Genomic DNA, 25,752 nt, shown 5'->3' with positions numbered 1-25,752 from the left:
AGACTAGAAACCAGGAGACTGCAAATTCTAGTCTTGCCTTAAGCATGAAAGCCAGCTGGGTGACCTTGGATCAGCTACACTCTCTCAACCTAACCCACCTCACAGGGTTGTTATGAGGAAAAGAGAAAGAGAAAATATTATATAAATTCACCATCTTGCATTATTTATAAAAACAATAAAAGTGGGATATAAATAAATAGGTAAGGAAGCTGCACTGTGACACAACTACTGAATTAAGTTTTCCTTTTAAATACATTTCATTTCAATAGCATTTAGATTTATATATCACTTCATAGTGCTTTACAGCCCTCTCTAAGCGGTTTACAGAGTTAGCATATTGCCCCCAACAATTTGGGTTCTCATTTTACCGACCTCGGAAGGTTAGAAGGCTGAATCAATTTTGAGCTGATCAGGATCAAACTGTTAGCAGTCAGCAGAATTAGCCTGCAACACTGCATTCTAACCACTGCATGAACTACCTCATGTATTCACCTATAAATAGAAGGCAACTCTGTGTATGAATCAGTGCAGGAGAGGGAAGAGAGTTACTGTATTTCTTGGAGTGTAAGACGCAGCTTTTTTCCTCAAAAAAGAGGCTGAAAATCTGGGTGCGTCTTATACATCAAATACAGCATTTTTTGCCTCCTGAAGCCCCCCCTTCACCAAACTGGCCGTGCATACCCTTATGGAGGCTTTCAGAGAGCTCATGAGGGCTTGGGAGGGCAGAAATGAGCAAAAAATGGCCCGTTTTATGCCTCCCCAGCCCCCAGCAGCACTCTATAAGCCTCCACATGCATTTTTTTTTACAAAAAGTGGGCCCGTTTTCATGAAAAATGGGCTGTTTTTTGCTCATTTCCCCCCCCCCTTCCAGGAGCACTCTGCAAGGTGTTATTCATGCCTTTTAAAAAAAACTGGCCTCTTTTCACGAAAAACAGGCTCTTTTTGGGAGGTTTGCAGAGTGCAAAAACTCCCCCCCCCCCTTTGGAAAGCTCTTTAACTGATTGGTGAGAATTAGATTGATCAAGTGCTGTGCCAGCAGAAACAAAGTCAGATGCTGCAGATTATCAGAGATTTCCTTCTCCAGCAATGGATAAATACACCTGGAAACATCTACCTACTCTCTCTCCCTCCCTACCTACTGTATTTCTTTCTTTCTCTCTATCCCTCTACCTACCAACTTTCCTACTCTTTCTCTCTCTCTCCCTACCTATCTACTGTATTTCTCTCTCTCTCTTTCTATTTCTCTATCCCTTTACCTACCTACCTACACACACTCTCTATCTACCTACTGTATTTCTCTCTCTTTCTCTCCCTCTCTATCCCTCTATCTACCTACCTACTTTTTTTAAAATTTGCCTCTTGAAAACCTTGGTGCGTCTTATACTCCGAAAAATACGGTATGTTTACAGAAATTTACTATCCTCCTTATTTATAGCCAGCTGTTCATACACTATGCATTTGTTTCTGTTATTTTTTCTTTAGAACATGCAAAGAGCCTTGATCATATACAAGGTTTATTTTTACTGTATAATAAAAAGTATATTGAACAAGGCAGTTTTGATCTATATACCTCCCTACGGCCTATAAGATCTCATAGGTTAGGCCTCCTCCGCATCCCATCGGCCAGCCAATGTCGGCTGGCAACCACAAGGAGGAGGGCCTTCTCAGTAGCGGCCCCGACCCTTTGGAACGAGCTCCCCGTAGAGATTCGCACCCTCTCCACCGTCCAGGCCTTCCGCACAGCCTTGAAGAACTGGCTCGCCCGTCAGGCCTGGGGATAAGGACCATTACCCCGCCCGAATGTTGTATGCATGTTGCGCATTACTTTTATTATGTGTTGTTGTCTTAGTATTGTATTGTATTGTATTCCCCTCTCCCTGGTTTCTGTGAGCCGCCCTGAGTCCCCTCAGGGAAAAGGGCGGCCTACAAATAAAATCAATTCAATTCAATTCAATTCAATTCAAAATATTCTCATGAGTTTTGAAGGAGTTAAGCTAACCAAGCCAGCAGGCCAGATGCAGAGGAGAGACTCTCATTTGCTTCAGTCTTTGACACTGAAGTGTATAGGACTGGGAGGGGGGAAGAGAGTCATCATAGTAAGGAGTAGGTATTTTTTTTTTCTCCAAAGACTTTGCTCACAGAAACACACTGTTTATGTTGGGCTTAGCTTTTGGAGATCTCAAAGGGCAAAGCAATGAGAAAGTGGGATTTTGCAAAGACTGCTTTCTACACCTAGGAGGAACGTAACTGGAATGATTAGAGTGTTTTCCACTTTCTTAATTGTCACACTTTTTAAAACTGTATCTACTGGTGGGACTGGGAAAAGCACAGACCTTTCAAGATGCCATCCTCCACTACTGCCAGTAGTCCTCACAACACTAACTGGGACTGGAGTACATTTGTAGGCAATAACAATGGCAAAGTAGGGCAACATGACTGCACTGCTTAGTAACAAAAATTCTGGCAAAATTCTAGTTGTCATTGTTAAGTAAAGTTCATGCCGTCATGAAGTGAGGGTGTTATGTGATTACCATCTGCTAGCTCCCTATTGACGTTGCTTGTAGAAATCTGGCAAAAAATGTTGCAAATGGCAAAAGCATGACTGCAGGGCATTGTAAATTAAAGACCAGTCATGAGTACCACTTAGTGTCATTGTAAGTTTCAATGGTCACTAAACAAATGAGGACCCCATCAAATAAGGAAAACATTATTTTCTTCTGCATACACATTTGCATAAAGGAAGAGAGAGCTTTCATGCTTTCCACTATATGGAAAAAGCAATCCTGACGAGGCTCAAGCTTACATGTAACTAGTTTGATACAACTTAGCTGAACATTGTATTGCAAATGCTAAGGCCAGGCACAGTGTGAAAACATTGTGTATGGTATGGGACTGTTCTCTATCCATTTCTACCCTGTCCACATATAAAGAGCAGTATTCAACAAATCAGTCAGCGGTGTGGGGGTGACCCAGCCTGGCTTGATTCTGGCTCTCCCCCACTCTCACGGTTTTATTAGAGTCACATGGAGATAGATACAGGCATTCAAAACCCAGATAAACTAAGATGCGCTAGTTAACACCTACACAGCAGAGTAACATGGAGCCCGGGCCAGCATGGGAAGCTGGGACAACCCCAAACTAGCATGATCTGAACCCTTCCCCTCTTTTCCAAAATGCACGGAGGGCAGCATTCTGGAGTCCATCTCCCAAACTTTTGTACCTGCTTGAGGCACTTCTTCCTGGGAATTGAAAAGATGGTGAGGGGAGGCAGAAGAGGAAATAAACTGTCTCTTTTCCTCTCATCTTCATGTAGTTTCCTTCTAGAGCTGAAGAAAGAGGCAGGATGCTGTCAAAATTATGTTCCCACAAATACACGTAACTGTAACACTGGAATGATCATAGCAAAGGAAAAGGAGAATTTACATCCCCATCCATGGGGAAAACACACAAGGCAAAGAAACACAAAACGACTGCCTACAAGAATACCCCCTCCTCCCCATAGGCCCACACAATCCTATTCCTTCCCCCCAGCCAGCTCAAGGGGAGCCAGAGAAGCTATCCCTTTCCACAGCAGAAAGGGGAAAGTCCGTGGGTGAGAAAATAAAGGTACATATTGTAAACAAAACTAAAATGCCAGCTTAAATCATATAAAAGTAGTGGTAATGGGTGAAGAATTAAAACCACAGATTTCAGCCTCATCCCAAAATGAGATGAACCAGTTTACAGCATGGGACGAAAGCTAGCTTTCTTCCAAAAATTGCCCTTTTGCCCAAGGGGATGGTTACTGCTGAAAGAATGCCCTGCATCAATACCCATCATCCCTCCCCTAACCCAATTTGATTTTGTCCAACCAAGGCTCCATACTTTTGCTCCCCACTCATTTATCCCTCTTGATGCTGGCCCGGGCTAGGCAATGAAAACACAGAGGTTATCACAACAACAGGCAGGGAGCAGTACAGTCTTTCTGGAGGCCCCTGGTTTGGAGAGTGTTGGGATGAGATGTACAGAGGCATCTAGTGTGCAGGAATGGCCTCCCCTTCCTATGGTGTGGTAGATGCCTCAGAACTGCTGGGAAAGCAGCTCACAAAGGTGCTTTGAAACAGACTCCTTACTGGTACGAAGGGTCAGCCGGTACATCTGTAGGAAGGATAAAAAAAAGTTGGTTAGAGCTTAAACAACATGTCCTTTCAGTTGTCCACAATCAGTTTGGTACTTTGGTAAGCTTTCAGCTGCATCTCTTCATATAGTTCCCATCAGTTCCTTAGAACTCCCAGAAGTCTCTGTTTCCCAATTTTTATGCTTTTATTTCAGTGCCAAGTTGTATGCCTGAATTCACGCCTTCAGTCCCAGAGGTCTCGGGAGCTCTCACCTGTGCCTGAGCATTGGGTTCCAGTCGCAGCAAGCATCCAACCTGCAGTGCTTTTGTCTGGATGATCCCAGCTCCTACGTAGTTATCAGGGTTTGGATCCACCTTCTCCAGGAGTGCACTGCCAAAACCTAACAGCTGTTGGAGGAATAGACTGGAACTTAATTGGAACTATATAATTGCAATAGAGAGTCTCACTGCAAATTACACCCACCTTAGAAAGCTAATAATGGGAGAAAGATATACCTGCAAAACTGTTTCAGAAGTCTGCAACACAGACATTTATACAATGGCTGCCTCTTCTAGCTTGATGTTATGCCAATTTTCATAAGAAAAAAATATCTGGTGATCAATGGAAAAATCAACAGTCCTAAATATAATACACTAATATTCCCAAACTAATACTAAACAATTGAAAAAAATGTCTTCCATAATTGCCCTGAACAATCACAATATCCAAAGCTTTAATCTTTACTCATCTGAGCAAATTAATACTGATCTGAAATTAAATTAACTGAATTAATTGCCCTGAAATAAATAAAAGCTTGCAAGTCTTTCATAGCATTCAAAAGAACTTACTTTTGCTTTTGTCACTTCTGAATCCATGGGGTGGTTTGCCTTGAAGATTTTCTGAGCTTCCTGTTGTGGCCTGCAGAAGAGGATCTGATCAGTAATTCAGGTCCTATTTTTTAGACATCTATCCTGTTACATGCTTTCTGCACCTCAGTCATATATGGCGATGGTGGAACCATTTAATTTTTTTTTAAAAAAGGCAGAACTTTGCCACATTCATGCGTATTCTTATTTACTGATTATTTAGTTGAAGAATTCTAAATATCTCCACCCCTTCAAGAAACAAACCCATCTCATTCTCTTTTTTTCTCACATCAAGTCCTTGCTTAATGATGGGTTGCTTAGTGACCTTTTAAAGTTATGGTGGATCCTCCAAAAGCTACTTATGACCGTTTCTGAAATTACAGTTGTTGCAGCTCTCCTGCAGTCATTTGCCTTTACAACTGACTATGGGGGTGCTGCAACACTCCCCCCCCCCACCTATCTCCAGGCCAGGTCCCCACAGGCTTCACCCCACCCCAGTCCCAGTAGGGATAGGGCTACCTCCCTAGCACCTGTCACCCATCACACACCTGCCTTTTGAAGATTTCAGGAACTTCTGGAGCGCTGTAATATGAATAGTTACATAGCGCAATTCCAGAAGTGTCCTCCATTTTCTAAAAGACTGCATTGAATTCTAGTTGCTCAAGAAATGGCAGCTGCTTCTGGAATCACACCACATGGCTGGCTGACCTAATATCTGGGAGATGGGGGGGAGGCCTGTGGCAACCTGATTAGGGGAAAAAGGTCTGTGGGGACCGAATTGGGGGGGGGGGGAAGAGAAAGCAAGATTGTGGGAGTTTCCAGGGTGAGAAACAGGGCACTGGGTATCTCGGGATGGGGAAGGCCAAGACAGGCAGGCTTGGGCCTGCACTAGGCCTCTCAGGGCCTTGTCTAGTCACAAAGTACCTCTTGCTCCATTTATTTAACTGCCACATCAGAAAGAACAAGGTTTGTTAAGCAAGATCATCTAGCTTAATGGCCATTACCACTTGCGATCATAATGGCCAAACTCCATTATGATCAGATACTCAATTGTATCTGTCCGCCCCGTGCCAACTCAATGAAGCGGTAGATGTGATGAGCCGGGGTCTTGAGGCCGTTATGGGCTGGATGAGGGCTAACAAGCTTGTGCTCAACCCAGAAAAGACCGAGTGGCTGTTGTGTTTCCCTCCCAAAGATCTGACTAGTATACCATCACTCAGGCTGGGGGGTCAAATTGTATACCCCTCAGAGAGGGTTCGCAACTTGGGAGTCCTCCTGGATTCGCAGCTGTCATTTGACCACCACCTAACGGCTGTGACCAGGGGGGCATTCGCCCAGGTTCGCCTGGTGCGCCAGTTGCGACCCTACCTGAATCGGGAGGCGCTCACAACAGTCACTCGGGCCCTAGTGATCTCTAGGCTGGAATACTGCAATGTGCTCTACATGGGGCTGCCCTTGAAGAGCATCCGGCGACTTCAGCTAGTGCAGAACGCAGCCGCGCGAGTGATTGCGGGTGTACCTCGATTCACCCGCATAACACCTATCCTCCGCGAGCTGCGCTGGCTACCTGTCGATCTCCGGATGCGCTTCAAGGTGCTATTAATCACCCATAAAGCCCTACATGGCAGTGGATCTGGATACTTGAGAGACCGCCTTCTGCCAATTACCTCCCTGCGACCAATAAGATCACATAGATTAGGCCTCCTCCGTATTCCATCGGCCAGCCAGTGTCGGCTGGCAACCACAAGGAGGAGGGCCTTCTCAGCAGTAGCCCCGGCCCTTTGGAACGAGCTCCCTGTGGAGATTCGTACCCTCTCCACCGTCCAAGCCTTCCGCACAGCCCTGAAGAACTGGCTCGCCCGTCAGGCCTGGGGATAAGGATAGTTGCCCCTCCCGAATGTTGTATGGATGTTGCTTACTATTTTTAGGATATGTCTCTATTTTGTTGTCTGTATTCCCCCTTTCCTAGTTTTATGTGAGCCGCCCTGAGTCCCCTCAGGGAAAAGGGCGGCCTACAAATTCTAATAAAACTACAAACTACAAAACATAACTCAAGAACTACCTACAGTATATACAAAATATCATTTGTGAGTCCTCATTTCCAGTTATTTCATATTGTGCAAACTTACAAGCTGAGTTGTTTCCAGCGCTGGAAAAAGTCTTGCGACTGCATTTCTGTTGCCTGGAAAAACTTGTTGACAGTGATAGGCAATTTGAGAGTGAGATTCTGCAACGTCCCACCATAGCTATCAGAAATGAGAAATAAGGACAAACAGACTCATGAGTTTGCATTATTTAATAACATTATTGACAACTTTAAAAGGGGGGAAAGGCCAAAAGAATGAGGTTATTATTAATTACTGATCATATCCATTTTCTAGGATTAGAGGCCCCTGACTATCAAAAGCAGGTTTTGGGGATTGTTTTCTATTGGGGGCTTCCTAGAATATTGACCAATCCAAGCATATTTTGAAATAATTAACAGAAATATGATATAAGATGATAAATTAGTGGCTGATGGGATTTTAGAAAATGCAGCTCACGGAAATGTGGGAGACAGGGATGAAGCAAAGCAAACATGTGTCAAGGCAAAAATTAAAATGCAAGTTTGTGATTATTAGTACCACTTGTTTAGTTTTGTTCATAATTCTGAGAGTTAGAATCCCAGCCTGTCCAGCTTTTCATATTCGGACTCTTTAGTATTCTCTGTGTAAGCACAAAGGTGGATATGCAGGTTCCAACTGCAACCACTTTGAAATGCCTTTGATTGCTCAGATATAGAAACTCTTCCTTCTTTAGAACTGAAGACTAGGCTGAGATGTCAAGCAACAATACCGGAATTTGATGTTGATAAGGGGGGCGTCCGTGAAATCATTCAGGCATTCAATGTTCAGGACCTGTTGAACTTGAGCCCCTCCCTCCACCAGTGGCTCCACTGTTTTTGTCTGAATGTTGAGCTGTGAACTGCGCTAAGGAAAAGGTTACCACTGCTTCTGAGCAGTGCACAAGCAGAATACCCCAGGGCCTGAAAGCCACCCAAATCAAACTCTTCTGTTTCTCACTACTAGCACCGTTCATAAAAGGATATGGTTCTGCAGGTCACCAGGATAACTGACTGTTGGGGTGAAACTCTGGAACTGGACGGATGTTTTGTTCCCATAGAAAAGATACATTCGGCCTAGAAGGATGGAAATATATTATGCGATGGCTATGGCCCATACTTTCTTGCATTGTGCCATAGTTTATTTAATTACAAGTGCCTGAATTCAGACACTACACAAGTCTAGAATTGGTATTGCAATGTCTTTGATATCAATTGGCAAACCCCCAAAAGTAAATGTAAAACAATACAGAGTGATTTTGAGGGACTACTAAACATTTCACCCAAAAAATCTAATTATTCTGAGTTTTTAACCATTATTAAAGTATCTTTCTGTGGTGCCATCAAAGGTTACTGTGTTCAGTGATTAACTGTAATTTACAAATTTTAATTTACAATTAAAATTGCCTAATTTAATTTAAATAAACAAATTGTTACAATTTATATAATTTGTGAATTCATGCACATTTGGCTGAGGTTAGACTGGAAAGAATACATCCTCTTCACAATCCATCCAAATTAGGGCTTTGCCATTTCCTCCCACCTAGCTTTGTGTTGTATACTGTCATTTCTATTTAGTAGTTCCTTTCTTCACTTTCCCTCTCTTGCTTAAGATTATGAAATTTAGGCAAACTTTTCTTTTTCCGACTATTAAAAACTATAGATTCACACAAACCCTCTAAGACACAAAAATCTTAAAATGCTATTAGGTTTCATTCACTTTTGCTAATTGTGGCTTTGAGAGTTTTATGAACCATTCCATTCAATATATTGTACAAATCCAAAAATGCATTATTTCAGTATTAACATTATTGACTAAGTGTGTTTGTGCTGATAATGGGTATCACATGCAGAGTAGAAAACCTTCCTGTCTTTAGTGAACTATAAGTGAAATATCTGATAAGGAATCACACAGTAAAGTTGATTTAATTTTTTTAAAAAAATATTGTAGAGTTTGGAGAAAGGCTGTAAAGACCCGGCCAGACCTAGTAATGAGTCATTCTACCTTTTTATAATGGGAAAGTATTGGGGTATTTAGCAATAGAGGGTCTCCCAGAAGGGGTATGCTCTGCATCCCATTGGCCAAGGACATTCATTTAGCAGGATTTAATAGAGAGCCTTTTCTGTCCTCTGGAACGGAATTTCTAACTCTGCTGGCTTTCCAGAATACTCTCAAAACTTGGATGTGTCACCGGGCTTGGGGATCCCATGAAAGTGTGACACCCATTAAATGGCTGCACTGTGTAGAAGTGCAGCCATTCCCTTACCTTTCTACTGTAGCTTTTAACTGTAGTTTTGAATTAGTTTAATTGGTTTTAATGGTTGAATTTAATTTTAATTGTGTATGCCTACCAGAATCAAATATAAATAATATGGGCAGCCGTATACATTGTCTATCTGTCTGTTTGTCTATCTATCTGTACTTACAGCACTATCCTAGAACAGAGAACTTAGCAAATACAGAATATTTTGTTTTTGAGTTTCATGGCTGAGTGGGAACTAGAAACTGAGTATCATAAAACCATTCACTTCATATTGGCTCCTCACAGAAATGTTACGGTAAGACCAATATATATATAAATATATAAAACTTGGGTATGGCTAGCTGATGAGAGCTAAATAGCTTGAAATAGATCTATACTAGTCTCCCTTTATTTATTTATCAGCATAAATATAACATATATATATATGTTATATTTATGCTGATAAATAAATAAAGGGAGACTAGTATAGATCTATTTCAAGCTATTTAGCTCTCATCAGCTAGCCATACCCAAGTTTTTGGGAATCGAACCATATAACAAATGTAACAAAAAAGACAACAGTAAAAAATATTGGGTTTCTGTCTGGATGGTCTCTTGTGACGAGCCTAATGACAGAGTGGAAGTGTGACCTTCCTCCCATACTTGGGCATACCAGGGGTTGTGACTTTAAGTATATATATATATTTTCTGAGGTTTTCGCGGGTGTTAGTATGTAGGTCTCTAGTTGTTCGGGTTTTCTCCCGCGTAGAATTGGAGATGTCTCGGCGACGTTTCGACGAAGTCACATTCGTCATCTTCAGGCTGCTGCTGACTACTTCAGGTTTGGTGTTTCCAGGAGTAGTGTGGGATCTTGGCTGTTTTGTTCCTTATAACTGCTGGTAGGGGATTAAATTTTAACTGCCAGTAGGGGATTAAGTTTTAACTCCCAGTAGGGGATTAAAACTGATTGAATGGGGGCTTGGGTGTGTCTTGATTAGGTGGAAGTGTGTCCTTATTTGGTGGAGGGGTGTTCTGTTCTGATTGTTTGGGGGGTTGTGTTTCCTGTGAGGGTAGGAGGGGTTTTGAAGAGGCTGATTGTGCTTTAGCAGTCTGGCTTCTGGTTCTGGGTTGTGCCTCCTCATCAGTTTGTGTTTTTGGTTGTTTTCTTTGTGGATGTTTTTTGGTAGTGTTCTGTGTGGCTATTGTGAGTGTGGGCCTGGTCTCATTCTTCATGTTTGGGATTCGTTTGTTGATGAGGGCGGGTTTCCAAATGGCTGGCAGGCGGGAGGTGTCGTCTCGCCTGTTCATGCTATGTGGGTGTTTTTCTATTTCGATTGCTTCCCTGATTATACGGTTGTTGAAGTGTTCGGCCTTGGCGATGGTTCTTGTCTTATTGAAGTCAATTTTATGTCCTGTGGCTTTGAGGTGTTGGACCAGGGAAGAAGTTGGTTCTTCTTTTTTGATTGCATTTTTGTGTTCTTCAATAACACAAACTGATGAGGAGGCACGACCCAGAACCAGAAGCCAGACTGCTAAAGCACAATCAGCCTCTTCAAAACCCCTCCTACCCTCACAGGAAACACAACCCCCCAAACAATCAGAACAGAACACCCCTCCACCAAATAAGGACACACTTCCACCTAATCAAGACACACCCAAGCCCCCATTCAATCAGTTTTAATCCCCTACTGGGAGTTAAAACTTAATCCCCTACTGGCAGTTAAAATTTAATCCCCTACCAGCAGTTATAAGGAACAAAACAGCCAAGATCCCACACTACTCCTGGAAACACCAAACCTGAAGTAGTCAGCAGCAGCCTGAAGATGACGAATGTGACTTCGTCGAAACGTCGCCAAGACATCTCCAATTCTACGCGGGAGAAAACCCGAACAACTATATGTATATATATATATATATACACACACACACACACACACACACACACACACACACACCTAACATACACCTAGCCCCACATGTCTTCCAGTCTTCAACTGAAAAAAGACCATTTATTGTCTACAATGTATTCATTTTTTAAAAGAAGGTTGCCCTCATATAAGGTCACAGGATGTATCGGATTTGTTTAGAATCTTGAACACATCCCAACTTGACTACTGTACTCAACTTACTACAAATACTTACCTAAGTTCTGCCGGAATTCTGACTTCACCCCAATTTGCAGAAGCTGGTTCTCAAAGAGCACCCCATTATTCTTACACACAAACCTGTGATAGTTCATGAAAATTTGGTTAGATGTAGGCAGAGACTACCCATTATTTGTAAACGTGTATGTCATTTCTACTTGGAAATGCCAGTCACTTTTCCCACATGTACCAATTCTGATACCAAGCCACTCATCCCTTCCCCACCACTAAGGTATCAAGCTCAACCTATTAACTCCTCAAGCTCATACATTTAAATTTATCTAGCATACTGGGATGGCCAATTTCTTTCCAACCATTCCATCTGGAGAGTATTTCCTGGAAATAAAATTATGCGATGGGTAATAATGTTCACTGAGGTTTCAGTGTTTCAGGCCAGAGGAAGTCATCCCACACATGTCAAAGAGGAGTGGCATTTAGTCCAGTCCCCTGCCCCAAATCCCAGCATTCAGGAGCCGCAGTCCTACCCCAGGATCTTACTTGTGAAGCAGTTCATCAGCCTCAGCAATAGGCAAAGCAGAGTCCTCAGAGACAGAAGCAGCAGCCCCTGAGCTGGTGGAGGTGAAGGGGCATAGCAAAGGGGCCAGTAGTTGACAGAGGCAGGGAAGAAAAAGAGCAGAAAAGATGAGTCACCTGGTATAGCACCATGTTAGTATCAGAAAAAGAAAGGGAGGAGGGAATCAAACCACACACATCTAAACATAAAGAGAACATGCCACAGAGCAGGTACCAAGGCAGAAGGAGAACTGTGGATTATTCCTGAAAAATACTATAAAGGAGAGATTCCAAATCTTAGCTTTTCAGAATTTGTTTGATTCCTACTTGCATCAGCCCAGACCAGATTTTAGGGAGATGATGGAAGCTGTAATCCCACAACATCTGAATTCCTGAGCATAAAAACTCTGTAGAAGATGAGAGCCGAGCTATCTTTTATAGGTTATGTTTTTATATTTTCACTAACATATTCACATTCCTCACATTTAAAAGCCAATGAGAGAAAAGAAGTTTAAAATTCATGGGAGCCAAGACTTTTTCCAGTATATAGTACATATTCTATAATTCTGAACCACCCTAATTAAGGTACTGATTCAAATGGATTTTCATCTAGAAATCCTGTCTACAGGTGAAACTCGAAAAATTAGAATATTGTGCAAAAGTTCATTTATTTCAATAATGCAACTTAAAAGGTGAAACTAATATATGAGATAAGACTCATTACATGCAAAGCAAGATAGTTCAAGCCGTGATTTGTCATAATTGTGATGATTATGGCGTACAGCTCATGAAAACCTCAAATCCACCATCTCAGAAAATTAGAATATTACATGCAATCAATAAAACAAGGATTGTACATAGAACAATATCGGACCTCTGAAAAGTATAAGCATGCATATGTACTCAGTACTTGGTTGGGCCCCTTTTGCAGCAATTACTGCCTCAATGCGGCGTGGCATGGAAGCTATCAGCCTGTGGCACTGCTGAGGTGTTATGGAAGACCAGGATGCTTCAATAGCAGCCTTCAGCTCTTCTGCATTGTTCGGTCTCATATCTCTTATCTTTCTCTTGGCAATGCCCCATAGATTCTCTATGGGGTTCAGGACAGGTGAGTTTGCTGGCCAATCAAGCACAGTAATCCCCCGGTCATTGAACCAGGTTTTGGTGCTTTTGGCAGTGTGGGCAGCTGGAAACTGAAGTCAGCACCCCATAAAGCTCGTCTACGGAAGGAAGCATGAAGTGCTCCAAAATCTCCTGGTAGATGGCTGCATTGACCCTGGTCTTAATGAAGCACAGTGGTCCAAAGTCCTGTTGCTCAGTGGTCCAAAGTCCTCTTTTTTAATGAGAGCAACTTTTGCATCTCATTTGGAAACAAAGTACCAGAGTATGGAGGAAGAATGAAGAGGCCAATCAAACACAGTAATCCCACGGTCATTGAACCAGGTTTTGATGCTTTTTGCAAAAGTTGCTCTCATCAGAAAAGAGGACTTTGGACCACTGAGCAACAGGACTTTGGACCACTGTTGAGATCGAACAATGCAGAAGAGTTGAAGGCTGCTATTGAAGCATCCTGGTCTTCCATAACACCTCAGCAGTGCCACAGGCTGATAGCTTCCATGACACACCACATTGATGCAGTAATTGCTGCAAAATATGCCCAAACCAAGTACTGAGTACATATGCATGCTTATACTTTTCAGAGGTCCGATATTGTTCTATGTACAATCCTTGTTTTATTGATTGCATGTAATATTCTAATTTTCTGAGATGCTGGATTTGAGGTTTTCATGAGTGTACACCATAATCATCACAATTATGACAAATCATGGCATCAACTATCTTGCTTTGCATGTAATGAGTATCTCATATATTAGTTTCACCTTTTAAGTTGCATTACTGAATGAACTTTTGCACAATATTCTAATTTTTCTAGTTTCACCTGGAAATCTGGATTTCCTGACAAAATACTGCAATCTATTCTCAACCATAAGAAACCCAATTCTGAATTGCTGTTTTCCTCAAGTCCCTTGAAAGAGGATTCCTCTATTTCAAATCCCTATCCTGCCTACACCACATTGAAGCAATCATTGGCTCTCTCGTTTCCACTCAAAGATGTATGACTTTGTAATTTTCATGCTCTGAATTCTGATCATATGAAGAACAGAAGGAGCTTGAGACAGTTAAGGATCAGGATTAGATCAAATGAAGAAAAGGCTATAGATTGCAACTCTATAGGCTATAGCATGTTTCTAATAAGTATAGATTGTTCTTAAGGAGTTGGGAGGCAGGGAAAGACTTAGTAAATGCATAGGTGTCACATAAAATAGGCAAGCTTATGGTCTCTTTTTTATTTTACAGTTTTGTTGGGAATTTTTGTTTGTTTGTTTGTTTTTTGTTACTATAACAATGTCAAGATTAGTTTAGGAGTACTATTATGTAAAATGTTCATTTTTCCCCACATCAACTAAGAAGAAACCTACTGGTGATTTTTGGCAACTCTGGTTGACTTGGGTATTACAGACTGTATCCTCCTAATCTAGCAACACACCAAGAATGACCTTTCTAGCAAAGTGTATTTCTCACTCCACTCAATTCTGTGGAAACTATTATTTTATAAGTGCATAGTAGTTTCTAATGTCCAGATGGACAGATTCTTGCTCCTGCAGTCTTAATGTCTAGACTTTATCTTGGAAATCATAAAGAGATTAAGAAATTGCAGTGCGGTAAACAGAAGCAAAATGCTAAAAGCGCATGCTTACATTTGGCTATTTCCAGCTGAACATGAGGAATAAAAAGAGATCCCCAATGTTTCATTAAAAATGGATTCTGATGCAGAATTTGGAAGAAAGCAAGCAATACAGCAGGTATTCTGGGAGGTAGTTCTAAGCATATGGGTGACCACCGACACCGAAGGGAGCAGAAATGGGACAAAGTTACAGAGGGCACATTTATAAGTTCTTTTATAGACTCTCTACACATCACATGTTACATTGTGACTTTGCCATTTTACTTTTTGAGAATTCACAATGTTATCACACTAACATCTGTGATCCTCCTCTTAGCGAAATCCAATGAAATGCAAATAGTGACGGGAAGGTTATAACAGCAGACAGAAAGAGAAAAAGAGAGGGAGAGAGAGAGAAAGAAAGAGAAACAGATTCAACCCCTTACTCTGCAGGCAGGTCAGCCTCCATCAATAGGGATGCAGGATTCTCAGGAGTTGTCTCCAAGTCACTGATTCATCCAAGGTAAGAGGTGTGAAAGGGAGAGAGAGAAAGAGAGAGAAAACCATTCCAAAAAGGAAAGAGAGAGAGAGAGAGAGAGAGAGAGAGAGAGAGAGAGAGAGAGAGAGAGACACAGACACGGAGAGAGAGAGAGACTCACACCCATGACAAAGAGAGAGCAAGACAAACCCATGAGAACTGACATGTACTAATTGCCCACCTAGAGAAAGGAAGCACAAAACTCCCAAGCTACTTGGAAACAAACATCTGTAGATCAATCTTGCCTATTCTATACAAAGATGTATGTATAACATGGTCATCTTATTATTACAAACATATATCTACCTACTTTGCCCCTTTTGGATGAGGATCTCGAACACAAAAAGTCCTCCCATCAACTGCTACTCAGATTAGATGGCAGATGATGATCTACCCTTTGAGCTGGAACTTTCTCCATTGGATAAGATACTCAACCACTATGACTCATTCCTCACAAACCTCCATGAGAGCTATAGATCAGAATCTGCATTTGTGACAGAGCAATCTCTTGTATCCTATATGACCTCCCAGCAATTATCTAAAAAAGAGTGGCATTCCCTTGACTACAAGACATGCTTAGACTGATCCAATGTGTCAATCCTTTTTCTTAGGAAGGCTTGGGCAGAGACAGCCTGGACCTGAGTCATCATATTACCTTAGGAAATTATCTTCTGCACCAGAGGCCAGGCCAGTTGTGGTAGATGGGCTGTCAGAGAAAACATCCACTAGAAGGTTGCCAGTGCTGGCAGGCGCACCAGATGCAGTCGCTGGTGTGGCTCGGAGACCTAATAAGTCAGCAGATGGGGACGGCGTTGACTGCAAGAGAAAGAACACTGTAAGGGGCAAATATTTTTTAATGTTTTCATGATCCTAACTTAGAAACTGAACTCAATTATTTATCTCTATCTTAGGAATAGAAATAAAGATTAGGTCTTGAGTTCTTTACTTCTGTGCTGTGTCAAGATAAAATATCTGCAATTAAAGTATTCCCAGAAGTTGGGCTTCATATATATCAGTTTCATGACAGCTCTTTCCTCTGGGATTTGACGAGCCTGTTAAACTGTTTCCAAAAGTTTCATGCTTAGTTGACATTAAAGGCAAGGGGAAACAGTGAAAAGAATAAAAGGGCAAACTGAATTTGAAATTAAGTCTCAGATAACACATCTGTTTGCTGTCTGCCCTCTGAGGTAATAATTTATTTTTTAGCCAAGACCAGGAGTAGAGCAGAATGCTCTTATTGGTGATACAATGAATTACATATGACCCTCGAAGGAAATCTACTAACATTTCTTATTGTATGTACCAAAATGTTCGTGTCATTGAAGAAAATAATTAGAGCATGAAAAATCCTGCTTTATTATCTGATAGGTTGTAAGAGATTAGAATTTGTAATTGTTACTTTCCATTCTTTCTATTTTTCCTTTCCCTTCCCACAGATTTCCCACAGAGCCTACTTTTCTTTCTAGGAAGCCTTCCAAGACCCCCCACTCTCCATTTCCAGCCGTGTCTTTTTCCCTTGCACTCACAGCAGTGCTGCCTGAGGGATCCATGCCTCCATTGATTTCAGAATTTGGATCCTTTTTGCCATCGTCTAACTCGCTGCCAGCCCCGGGACCCTTTTTTTTCTTCAGTTTTGCCAAAATGGAAGATTCACGTTCAGGGAATGGTGGCATCTCTTCCAGTACTGTAGCCTAAAGCAGTAAGGGTGAAAATTGGAAACAAGTATCAACATGCCCTGTCAGTCAACCTTGTAGATATATAAAAAGACTGGAACTCAAAAGTTCTACAAAATAAAAAAAAATCCTAAAGACAATGTAACCACCTATTGCATATGGATTATCTGCTTTATTATAGTGGCAGCCATCCACTTTATCTACAGTGTTTGCTCTCTGCAAGTCACCTGCCTGGAACTTCTCTAAGTTCACCTATAGCTTTCAAGTCAAGTAAGTGACTTGAAAGCTATAGGAGGTTCCTCATATCTCTTTTAGAGAAAACCCTCACCACCACCAGCAGTGACTTTTTGCACTTTTTAAACCCCCAAACATTGCAAATAGTTGCATTATGCTTTTCTGGGATGATATGTAGTAGCTCTAGGCAATGCATTTCAATCCCAACTCTGCTCCTTGAAACAAATGAGCTAGAACTTTTAGTTCCATTTCATTTGGAGACATCACTGTAGTACACTCCTCAAAAGAGTGTATTCAGCTGAAGAACCACCCTAGCCCACTCCACTTTCAGGTAAAAGGGTAAAAACTGACTTTGGACCAAGTACAAAAATGCGAAACTTTGACCCATTCCACCAAAAAGAGAAGTTTCGTATTTTTTCTTTTCCAATGCTCTCTGAATCAACTTTTCTCAGATATGGCTGCAATGTTTTAATAAGGAAAAAGTAAGAATCTATTTTCCCTGTGAGAGACGGGGATATCAGTGCTCCCTCTCAGTTCTTCTCTCACCAGGACATCGGTGCTGGCAATAGAACTGAGCTTGAGGTATTCAACGGCACGTTGCTGCAGTTCCACATCAGCATTGCGGATTTGGCTGTCTGAGCGAAGCACTTCCTGGATGGTGCCCTTTGTTTCAGGGAAGAGATTTATGAATTTGATGTAGGTAGAGAGAAGTAGGGCCCGAGTGGAAACACTGCAGAGGTGGAATTTGGAGTGGAGAAGGTTGAATTGAACCAGAGGGCTGATGGAGAAAGGAGAACAGGAGACGAGTCAGAGCCCCTGAGATCTACAGGTGAGGAAATGTGAAGGAAACATTCTCACAGGCTTCCCTCACAACATCAAAGAATGAGACAATCTCCTTAAATGCCCCCAAATCAGCAAAACAGGAGAAAGATGCCACCCTTCAGATGTGCTGAGGCTGCAACTTTTATAATTTTCTTTGGTCAGGCTGGTTGGGAATTCTGAATGCTACAGTCCCAATACAATCCCAGCATCTGCTTTCCCCCATCCCCCTCATAGAAGCTGCTCTATCTCACTCCATTCTACCCTACCCCCTATTCCAGGTCAAGCCATTTCCTCTCATATTATCTACCTGGAACGGGGATCCCCAGCAATGAGATTCCCAAATTCCCCAAGGATGTAGCCTCCAACTTTCACCATGTTTTCATGACAAGCAGGTGCCTGAAGAGCCTAGAAAAAGTAAATCAAATACGGTGCATGGTGGGCAGTTAGATAGATGCAACTTGAGAATAAGCTCCTATTTTTGTTTATTATGATATCATTGCTCTTAAAAAAAGGGCAGGTTGTATATTTTTGAACTCCTTTCCTAACCAATCCCATGAGATCAAAGGCTTAAACAGATTCAATTTTTTTCCCAGACTGTTTTAGATTGACTGACAGCCTCTGACATTCTAGAATCTGATATATTCAGCATCTAACATACTGCAAAACTATGTGCATATGGAGGTCAATAGTCATACCCTCCATTATTGCCCTCACAATCAGCCATAACCTACTTCATAATACTTTATTTCATTCCCTTGTCTCAATAAATATTTAGCATTTTTAGACACTGAAGATGCTCAGTCATCATTAAGCTGAAATCCCTTTTAGTGTCCTCTGAAGATATTTATTTCTTATCTATGGCCATATATATTTGAACAATGAAATAACAACGGAGAATCCACCTAGTTTTCATATCCAGACTCACATACTCATAAAGGGAGGGAAAATAAATCTCTTTCCTTGGAAGAAGGGATAGTCAGTGTCACGACCCACCTCAAAGACTGTCTTGGCTGCATATCCTTGCACATCATCCCGGTTAATGACAATCTGGATGACGCGGTACCACACCTCCTCACTCACATAGTCACCAGCAATGCGGATCAAGTTGAGGATGGTATCCACATACCAGCTATAATCTACAGCGTATTTCTCAGCTAAGATCGCCACCTTCAGTACCTGACAGAAGAAAAAGAAAATGTGACTGCCAACTCCCAACTGGTCTGCCTTCTCCAGCCCAGTTTTCCTGTTGAGACAGGCATTCATTATGTTTCTCTGCAATCTACTAAGATGAAAAGACCCAGGTTCTTCTACCAGTTCCCAATGAGCTGGAAACCCGTACTCACAATCTCTTCACGAATTGAGTAATCTGCTGTTTCCAGATAGCTAAGCATCTCTGAGACTATTTGCTTGGCATTTGTACGGTCACACATGGCATAGAGAAGGTCGGCAGCTCGCTGGCGTACACTCACATCCCGTTCCGTCTGTGAAAGGGGCAGTTAAACCCAGACAAAAATTTTTACCTTTAGTACTAATTAAGAGTCAATTACACCCCCAATTTAGCTTAAGCAGATACAAGTTGCAAAATGTATTAAAGAGACCAATGCAAAAGATTAGATATACAAGGAAGAATTAAAAGGATGTCATATTTAAAAAATGCATGAGCCCTTTCAATTGGATTTTCCCTTTCTTCTTTTCTCCCTTTATCTCAATTTTGTGCTCCATTACTCTGATCATTAATCTAATAAGAATTCTCAAAATACTTTATATGAAACAAAATTTTCAGTAAGGAAGTAATTTTGGTCAGAAAGACTCAAGTAGCATTTGGACTCAGTCAGGGGCACTCACTATAGACTTAAATTTTTCTGTTAAGATTCTGTTTCTTCTATTATTTATGCAAACTGATTCCTAGTTACATTTCTAGGTGAAATCAAAAGATCATTTTTACTCAATGAAGCTCTACATGTCTTGGTAGCCAAGTATTTGCAGAACTGCTTCTCTTATTGGAGTCAACATTTCTGATACATTCTTCCCAAAAAAAGCTACTGGTAGTTCTCCTGTGAGGGGAAAAGGGGCTGCTCCCCCCCTTTTAAAGTTTTTTACACTAATGACTCTGGATGAGCAATGAGCAACGAGACAGCCTTACTTTAGAAGTTAGAACAACTTGGTAATCTTGCCAAAGTTGGTTAAAATTGAATTCTTCAAAGCCATTTGGAGATTAACTAGAGAACACTATTTCCAGTTAATGGGAAGTAATTTATATATTTTTTTAGTTTAGCAACTGTGGACATTTTAATTTTCATTATATATAAACTATTGTTAACTTCTAGGAATCCTATAGATTACAACGGCAATATGTACAGGTAATAAACAAGTGACAAATAAATGCATATAAGATTTAATTCCACATAACATGTCCATTTTTAAAAAAAATTGAACCCATTGCCAACATTTTCAAGATTTGTCTAACTACTTTTCAAACTATAGAAAGATGCAAAAACCAAGCAGGATACTAAAGCCTAAAAACATTAAATTTATTCTTGGATCTTTGCCAGGTTTTTGACATTTCATCAATGTATATTGAAGTAATTAAAGTAATAATGTTAGAAAGCTGCTTCCCAAAACAATCAAATAGATCAAATAAAAAGTACAAAATTTAGTTTCTGAATCTAAATGCTGTATTTGACAAATGACTGTAAATTCTACATAACCTTGGCTATTTCTTTCTGACTTCAATTGAGTTTTTCCCTAGGTTTCTTCCCAATGCTCTACAGCAGAGGTGGGCAAGCTTTGGGCCGCATTTTTTTATGTACATCAGTGGTGGGATATGACTGGTACGCCCTGGTACAGGCATACTGGTGCCTGCTGGGAGCACCAGGTATCGTTCTGGTACGGTGCTCCAAAAGGCCCATCTGCCTGCCCTCCCTCCTTACCTGTATTTGAACCGATTGGGGCTTACGGCATGCGCACTTGTGGAACGCTCCGCTGAGCAGCTGGAGCATCACAGAGCGTTGTGGGCAGTAAGTATGCGTGTACGTGCTGCTTGCATGCATGTGGTAGACACCCTGCTCCATTGCATCGTACCGGTTGCAACGGGATCCTAAACCCACCACTGATGTACATATATATTTCTGACTTTAAGGGCCACAAAGGTCATTTCCCTTTGATACAACAAAATCACTAGGAATTACATGAGAATTTTCAGCCCATTCTTGAAAGTAGCATTGAGATGACTTGGAGGAATATTAAAGAACAGAAGTATTTTTACCTATTATTTGCTGAGAAAAAAAGCTAAAAATTGAATGACTCAAAATTCTGCCATTGAATTTCAGTGGTACAATCTTGGCACCTCAAGTTGGAAACTGGGGTGCCTCATGCAGCACATGATTCAGTTTGTTCCTTCTTGTAATTTTAATCTTGCCTCCCATCACTTGGGGATGAAGGGCTAAGATTGTGACATATATTCTAACTGTTTAATTCACTCTTAACAGAAATTATATTTGGTAGCAAAGAAGTTACTGAGGATCTTTCTTTGGAAAATGGCTTTGTGACTGAGCTTGCATTCTCCCTCACTATCTGGAAACAGAATTAAGAAATTTGGGGAAGTCACTCTCAATCAGTCTTACACCCTCGCTCCCCATAAACGTCACTTTTCTCTGCATATGCCATTTCAGAGTCTGACCTTTAGAGCATTGATGACTGTTTCAATGTGGGTCTTGACAGCTTCATGTGAGAATTCAGAACTGGCTAGAGTACACATGCTCTCCAAGGCTAGATATCTAAGGTTGGTCTCTCGATGCTGCAGGAACTGGCCTAGTTGATTGCATGCACGTACCAGCAGGTTGGGTTCACTGCAGAACAAGAAGTGAGGTTTAATTCCAGAGTAGGAGCAGCAGGGAGTACTCTATACATAGCTCAGCCTGACTATGAGTCTCTCAACTTTTCCAATGTTCCAGCTATTCATCTCATTCTATAAAATCACTCTTTCTTTCATGATTCTATTTGTTTCTCTGGTTCTGCTGAGACTTAATAGAAAATCCTGAAAGTCATACAATATTTTCCCCCATACCTACCACGAGATTTTGATCAATCAAAGCAATACTGAAGAATTTTGGGTCTGTGGGCCAAAGAGACTATATTATTTCTATTTAACCTACTGAAGTCTAAGCCAGATATTGTTCCTTCTCCACAAATTGGGAAAACTCAAATTGATCAGATCTTTTAACCTGCTTCCTTTTAATAATTAATTGAAATCAAATTATTTTTATAAAAATGATATTCTGAGTTGAGGAGCATTTAGGACGATTCTTTTGGCTAATTCTCCTCAAATGTTGCAAAGACACATATCCTCACTCCACCATCCCACTGCAATTTAGTTTTCAAAAAGTTTCCAATAGTATCAATGTATCAACAGTATCAATGGAGGGTTTTTAAAAGTTAGCTGTGCAACAATATGAGCATTTTTGAGAAGAAGCAGAGTATTATGGAGAACAGGGTGTGAATGCAGCTCTGGAATTCCATGGTTGAGAGCACACCTCCAAAAGAGATTATCATTGCCAATGTAGATGCCCTCGAAAGAGAATGCATTTCCCACATCCAATCTAATAGACTTTTAGTCAAAAAAAACCCACCCCAAAACAAAGTTAGATGCTTGCCTGTCATAGTGGATGATGAGACTGATGGCTTCAAAAAGGATAGCATTCTTGGCATTGGAGTGCTGGACTTTCTTGGACTTGGGGGGTTCCTGCGCCTTGTTGAGGATAGTCTCCAAGCATTCAACCAGTCGTCCTTTCACTGCTGCATCTTCTGCAGAGAAAACAAAGTATGGAGTCAAAGAGTAGCAACTTTGGAAGGAACTTAACAAGTTTAACAAGTAGGAATCCTAATCCCTATTAAGTCATTCATCAGTCTCCCCCACCACCTGAGGATCTATATTTCATTCCAGTTTCTCACAAGGTTAGGACCATCCATTCTCTGTTGTTCTGAAAGGCTCCATAAGGAAATGCAACCAAAGCTCAGTGTTTTTGGAATGCTACAAAAATTACAGATATTATCAGGGTGTCCCTTCGAGAAATGCTGAGGGAGAGGAGAATAGGAAGGGCATGAGCATAATGTTTGTGTAGGCTTTTTAATAGAGGAAGAAAAAGGGACTTCCTTAGGCCTAGGGAAAAGGTGATGAAGAGAAGCTAACTTTTATTAAATTCATATCCATCTATTTGCCAAAAATGCATTCAAAATAGTCAATTATCCTGAATTACAAATAAAAATTGTGATGAAGAGGTAAAAGATTAATAATAAACTGTTGCTTATATGCCTTTTACTAAGGAGGGAACTGCAAACCAGCAATAAGTTCAGGCAACTATTCTCCAGTAGAGGAATATGGCATATTCCAGTATTATCTTGACTATATGACTTTATTGAGCATGTTTGTTACCTGGGGGAGGGTAACACTGTAGCAGCCGCAGAAGCTTGACTGAGAGCCAAGGGGCTGGCACAAAGTAATAGGTGTAGTCCTGGAGGTCTGTGGAGGCTGAAGAGACAATCTGAAAGGAAAGGATACAAGCAGGGCAGCCCAGAGAGCCGGTCAGAATTTCAACATCTGGTCTATCAAAACAATCATGTTCCCCAATCATCACTGTGCCATTATCACAAAAGTTCATGGTTTGCAACTCTAAGTAAAATTAGCGATATCACAAAATTCGGGGCAAACTATAGGGCAATAAATGGCCCCTATACCTCTACTCCCAATTTAAGGCCCCAACATCCCAAGCTACTATTATGGTCAGAAAAGAAATCAGCCGTGTCATTCAGCAAAAGAACAAAGAATTGTGTGCTTAGATATGTCAGGAAAAAGTTGGAGAACACCAAACTAAATCTATCAATATGCATTATTGCTCAATCATTATATTGTATTTTGTCCAAATAAATATTGCATATACTGCAACCATGTGAACAATTTGCACAATCTTAATAAAACAGCAAGAAGGAATGGAGGAAGCTATCAGCCAGGAAGAGAAGCTTCCATTAAAGGAAAAAGTTTATGGGAGAAACTCCAGAAAATCCTCCTCCACATCCTATAGGCAACTGTCCATGTTCTCAATCTATACTCTCAAGTGGATATTTGTTCCAAAGCAGGCAAACTCATAGCTCTGTAGAAGGAAATGATTAAGACTCCATATCAGACCTCCTTTTTTTGTCTCTCCACCATCCAATGAGGGGAGGACAAAGCCATTTATCACATCCATGATTACAATGCTGTCCTCTCTATCACCTATCCTCATTGCCCTTTTTTGGGTATCTAAGGTCAACTTCTGTATCAGACAATCCATGCCCAACAAATAATAGAATGCACAATGGGGAAAAAGAACAGTCACTGTATTTTCTTTGGAGAATTAAGATGTTGCAACTTCATTCCCAGATTCCTTAATTAGTCACACAGAAGCATGCCAGGTGTTGTTGTTTCCACTTTTTATTAAATATCCTGGTCATTCTGATTTATCTTAAAATGCTATTATTACATCAATCTGACTCCATCTGTCTACAATTAAGTACTATTCATAAATCTCCACCTGAGATTAGATTTGCTTCTAAGACCCCTTAATATTTTAGACATTCTAGAATATTTATGTAATATTCATTTCCTTTCTTTTGTATCTTATTTTAGTTAACTGTCATTTCTGTATTCGCCTGCTGATCTATGACCAAATAAATAATTGTTTCTGTTAATTAGTCACAATGTATTCCAAGACCATTATGGTTTTCCAACAAACACAAATTCTATCACAAATGTCTTTGGATATTCTCAGTCATCGATCATGATTGTCCTAAAAGTGATTTTCCGAAAGGCAACTGGACTTTCTTGCTTTTTTCCCTTGAAAATGATTTGATTTTTGATTTGATTTGATTTTATTAACATTTGTAGGCCGCCCTTGTTTTGCTTCTCATCCACAAAGCTTCTTCAGTTCTACTTAAATGGTAGAGAATTGAAGGATTTATATTTTTGTGCAGTCATCTGGTCACTGGCACTCCGAAGATCAGTTGTTAGCTCTCTAAGAATTTTTGAGGCCACTTGGGAATTTATCTCTATCCTCCAAGTCACTTGAATCAGAACATCATGGGGTCCCATATTGTGGCCAATTTCTACATGAAAGAAGTAGAAACCAAAGTCCTAAATACCTTTACCCATTCACTGGTGTAGATATGTGGATGATACTTGGGTTAAAATTAAAACATAGAAAGGGGAATCGTTCACCAAATACATCAAACTTGTGGACAGGAACCAGAGATGGGTTCCTACTGGTTCGGCCAAATAGATAGTAACTCGGCCGGACACGTGACCGTACCGGTTCTATCCTGGGTGTCGCCATCGTTATTTTTTTGTTCTGCACATACGCAAAACAATCTTCACTGAAAAAAATGTAATCCCCCCCCCCCTTTTAATGGTGTGCACATGCCAGTCCCAGAGAGGTCCCAGAGATGGGCTGTTTTTCACAAAAACAGATGCATTTTTGCCTTTCCACAGCCTCCAGAAGCACTCTGCAGGCTTCAGCAGGGCTGGGGGAAGGGAAAAATGCCCCCATTTTTGCAAAAACTAGGCAAAAAACTAGGCCATTTTTCACAAAAACGGATGCGTTTTTGCCTTCCCCCTGCAGGCTTCAGCAGGGCAGGGGGGAAAACAAATATGCCTCTGTTTTTGCAAAAAACGGACTGTTTTCTGTCCATTTTTTGCAAAAATTGGGGCATTTTTGCCTTCCTCCTGCCCTGCTGAAGCCTGTTTAGTGTTCCTGAAGGCCAGGGAG

The 25,752-nt window shown here is 41.0% G+C and overlaps 1 protein-coding gene across 3 annotated transcripts in view; it reads right to left on the bottom strand.

The window, feature by feature from the left end:
* LOC116522913 (AP-2 complex subunit alpha-1) overlaps positions 1-25,752 on the bottom strand; it is a 47,965-nt gene that overhangs the window by 4,482 nt on the left and 17,731 nt on the right. Inside the window, exons 7-22 of one of the 3 annotated variants that reach the window (XR_004257011.1) lie at positions 23,388-23,496; positions 22,609-22,759; positions 21,636-21,804; positions 19,300-19,437; positions 18,950-19,132; positions 18,264-18,361; positions 17,681-17,912; positions 16,754-16,918; positions 15,883-16,043; positions 11,450-11,532; positions 8,052-8,141; positions 7,799-7,922; positions 7,093-7,209; positions 4,946-5,015; positions 4,370-4,504; positions 3,221-4,137 (exon numbers count right to left, since the gene is read on the bottom strand). Coding sequence is in view for 2 of the 3 variants with exons in the window: in XM_032238015.1 (XP_032093906.1) it covers positions 4,060-4,137; positions 4,370-4,504; positions 4,946-5,015; positions 7,093-7,209; positions 7,799-7,922; positions 8,052-8,141; positions 11,450-11,532; positions 15,883-16,043; positions 16,754-16,918; positions 17,681-17,912; positions 18,264-18,361; positions 18,950-19,132; positions 19,300-19,437; positions 21,636-21,804; positions 22,609-22,759; positions 23,388-23,496 (2,103 nt within the window). In the remaining variant the exon portion in view is untranslated. Of the gene's footprint in view, positions 1-2,937; positions 4,138-4,369; positions 4,505-4,612; positions 4,709-4,945; positions 5,016-7,092; positions 7,210-7,798; positions 7,923-8,051; positions 8,142-11,449; positions 11,533-15,882; positions 16,044-16,753; positions 16,919-17,680; positions 17,913-18,263; positions 18,362-18,949; positions 19,133-19,299; positions 19,438-21,635; positions 21,805-22,608; positions 22,760-23,387; positions 23,497-25,752 lie in introns of those variants that run through there. The other 2 variants (XM_032238015.1, XM_032238016.1) reach the window with 2 other exon arrangements.

The sequence above is a fragment of the Thamnophis elegans genome, chromosome Z (genome assembly GCF_009769535.1).
Source record: "Thamnophis elegans isolate rThaEle1 chromosome Z, rThaEle1.pri, whole genome shotgun sequence".
Taxonomy (NCBI): domain Eukaryota; kingdom Metazoa; phylum Chordata; class Lepidosauria; order Squamata; family Colubridae; genus Thamnophis; species Thamnophis elegans.
This window is presented reverse-complemented; position numbering and strand designations above follow the sequence as displayed.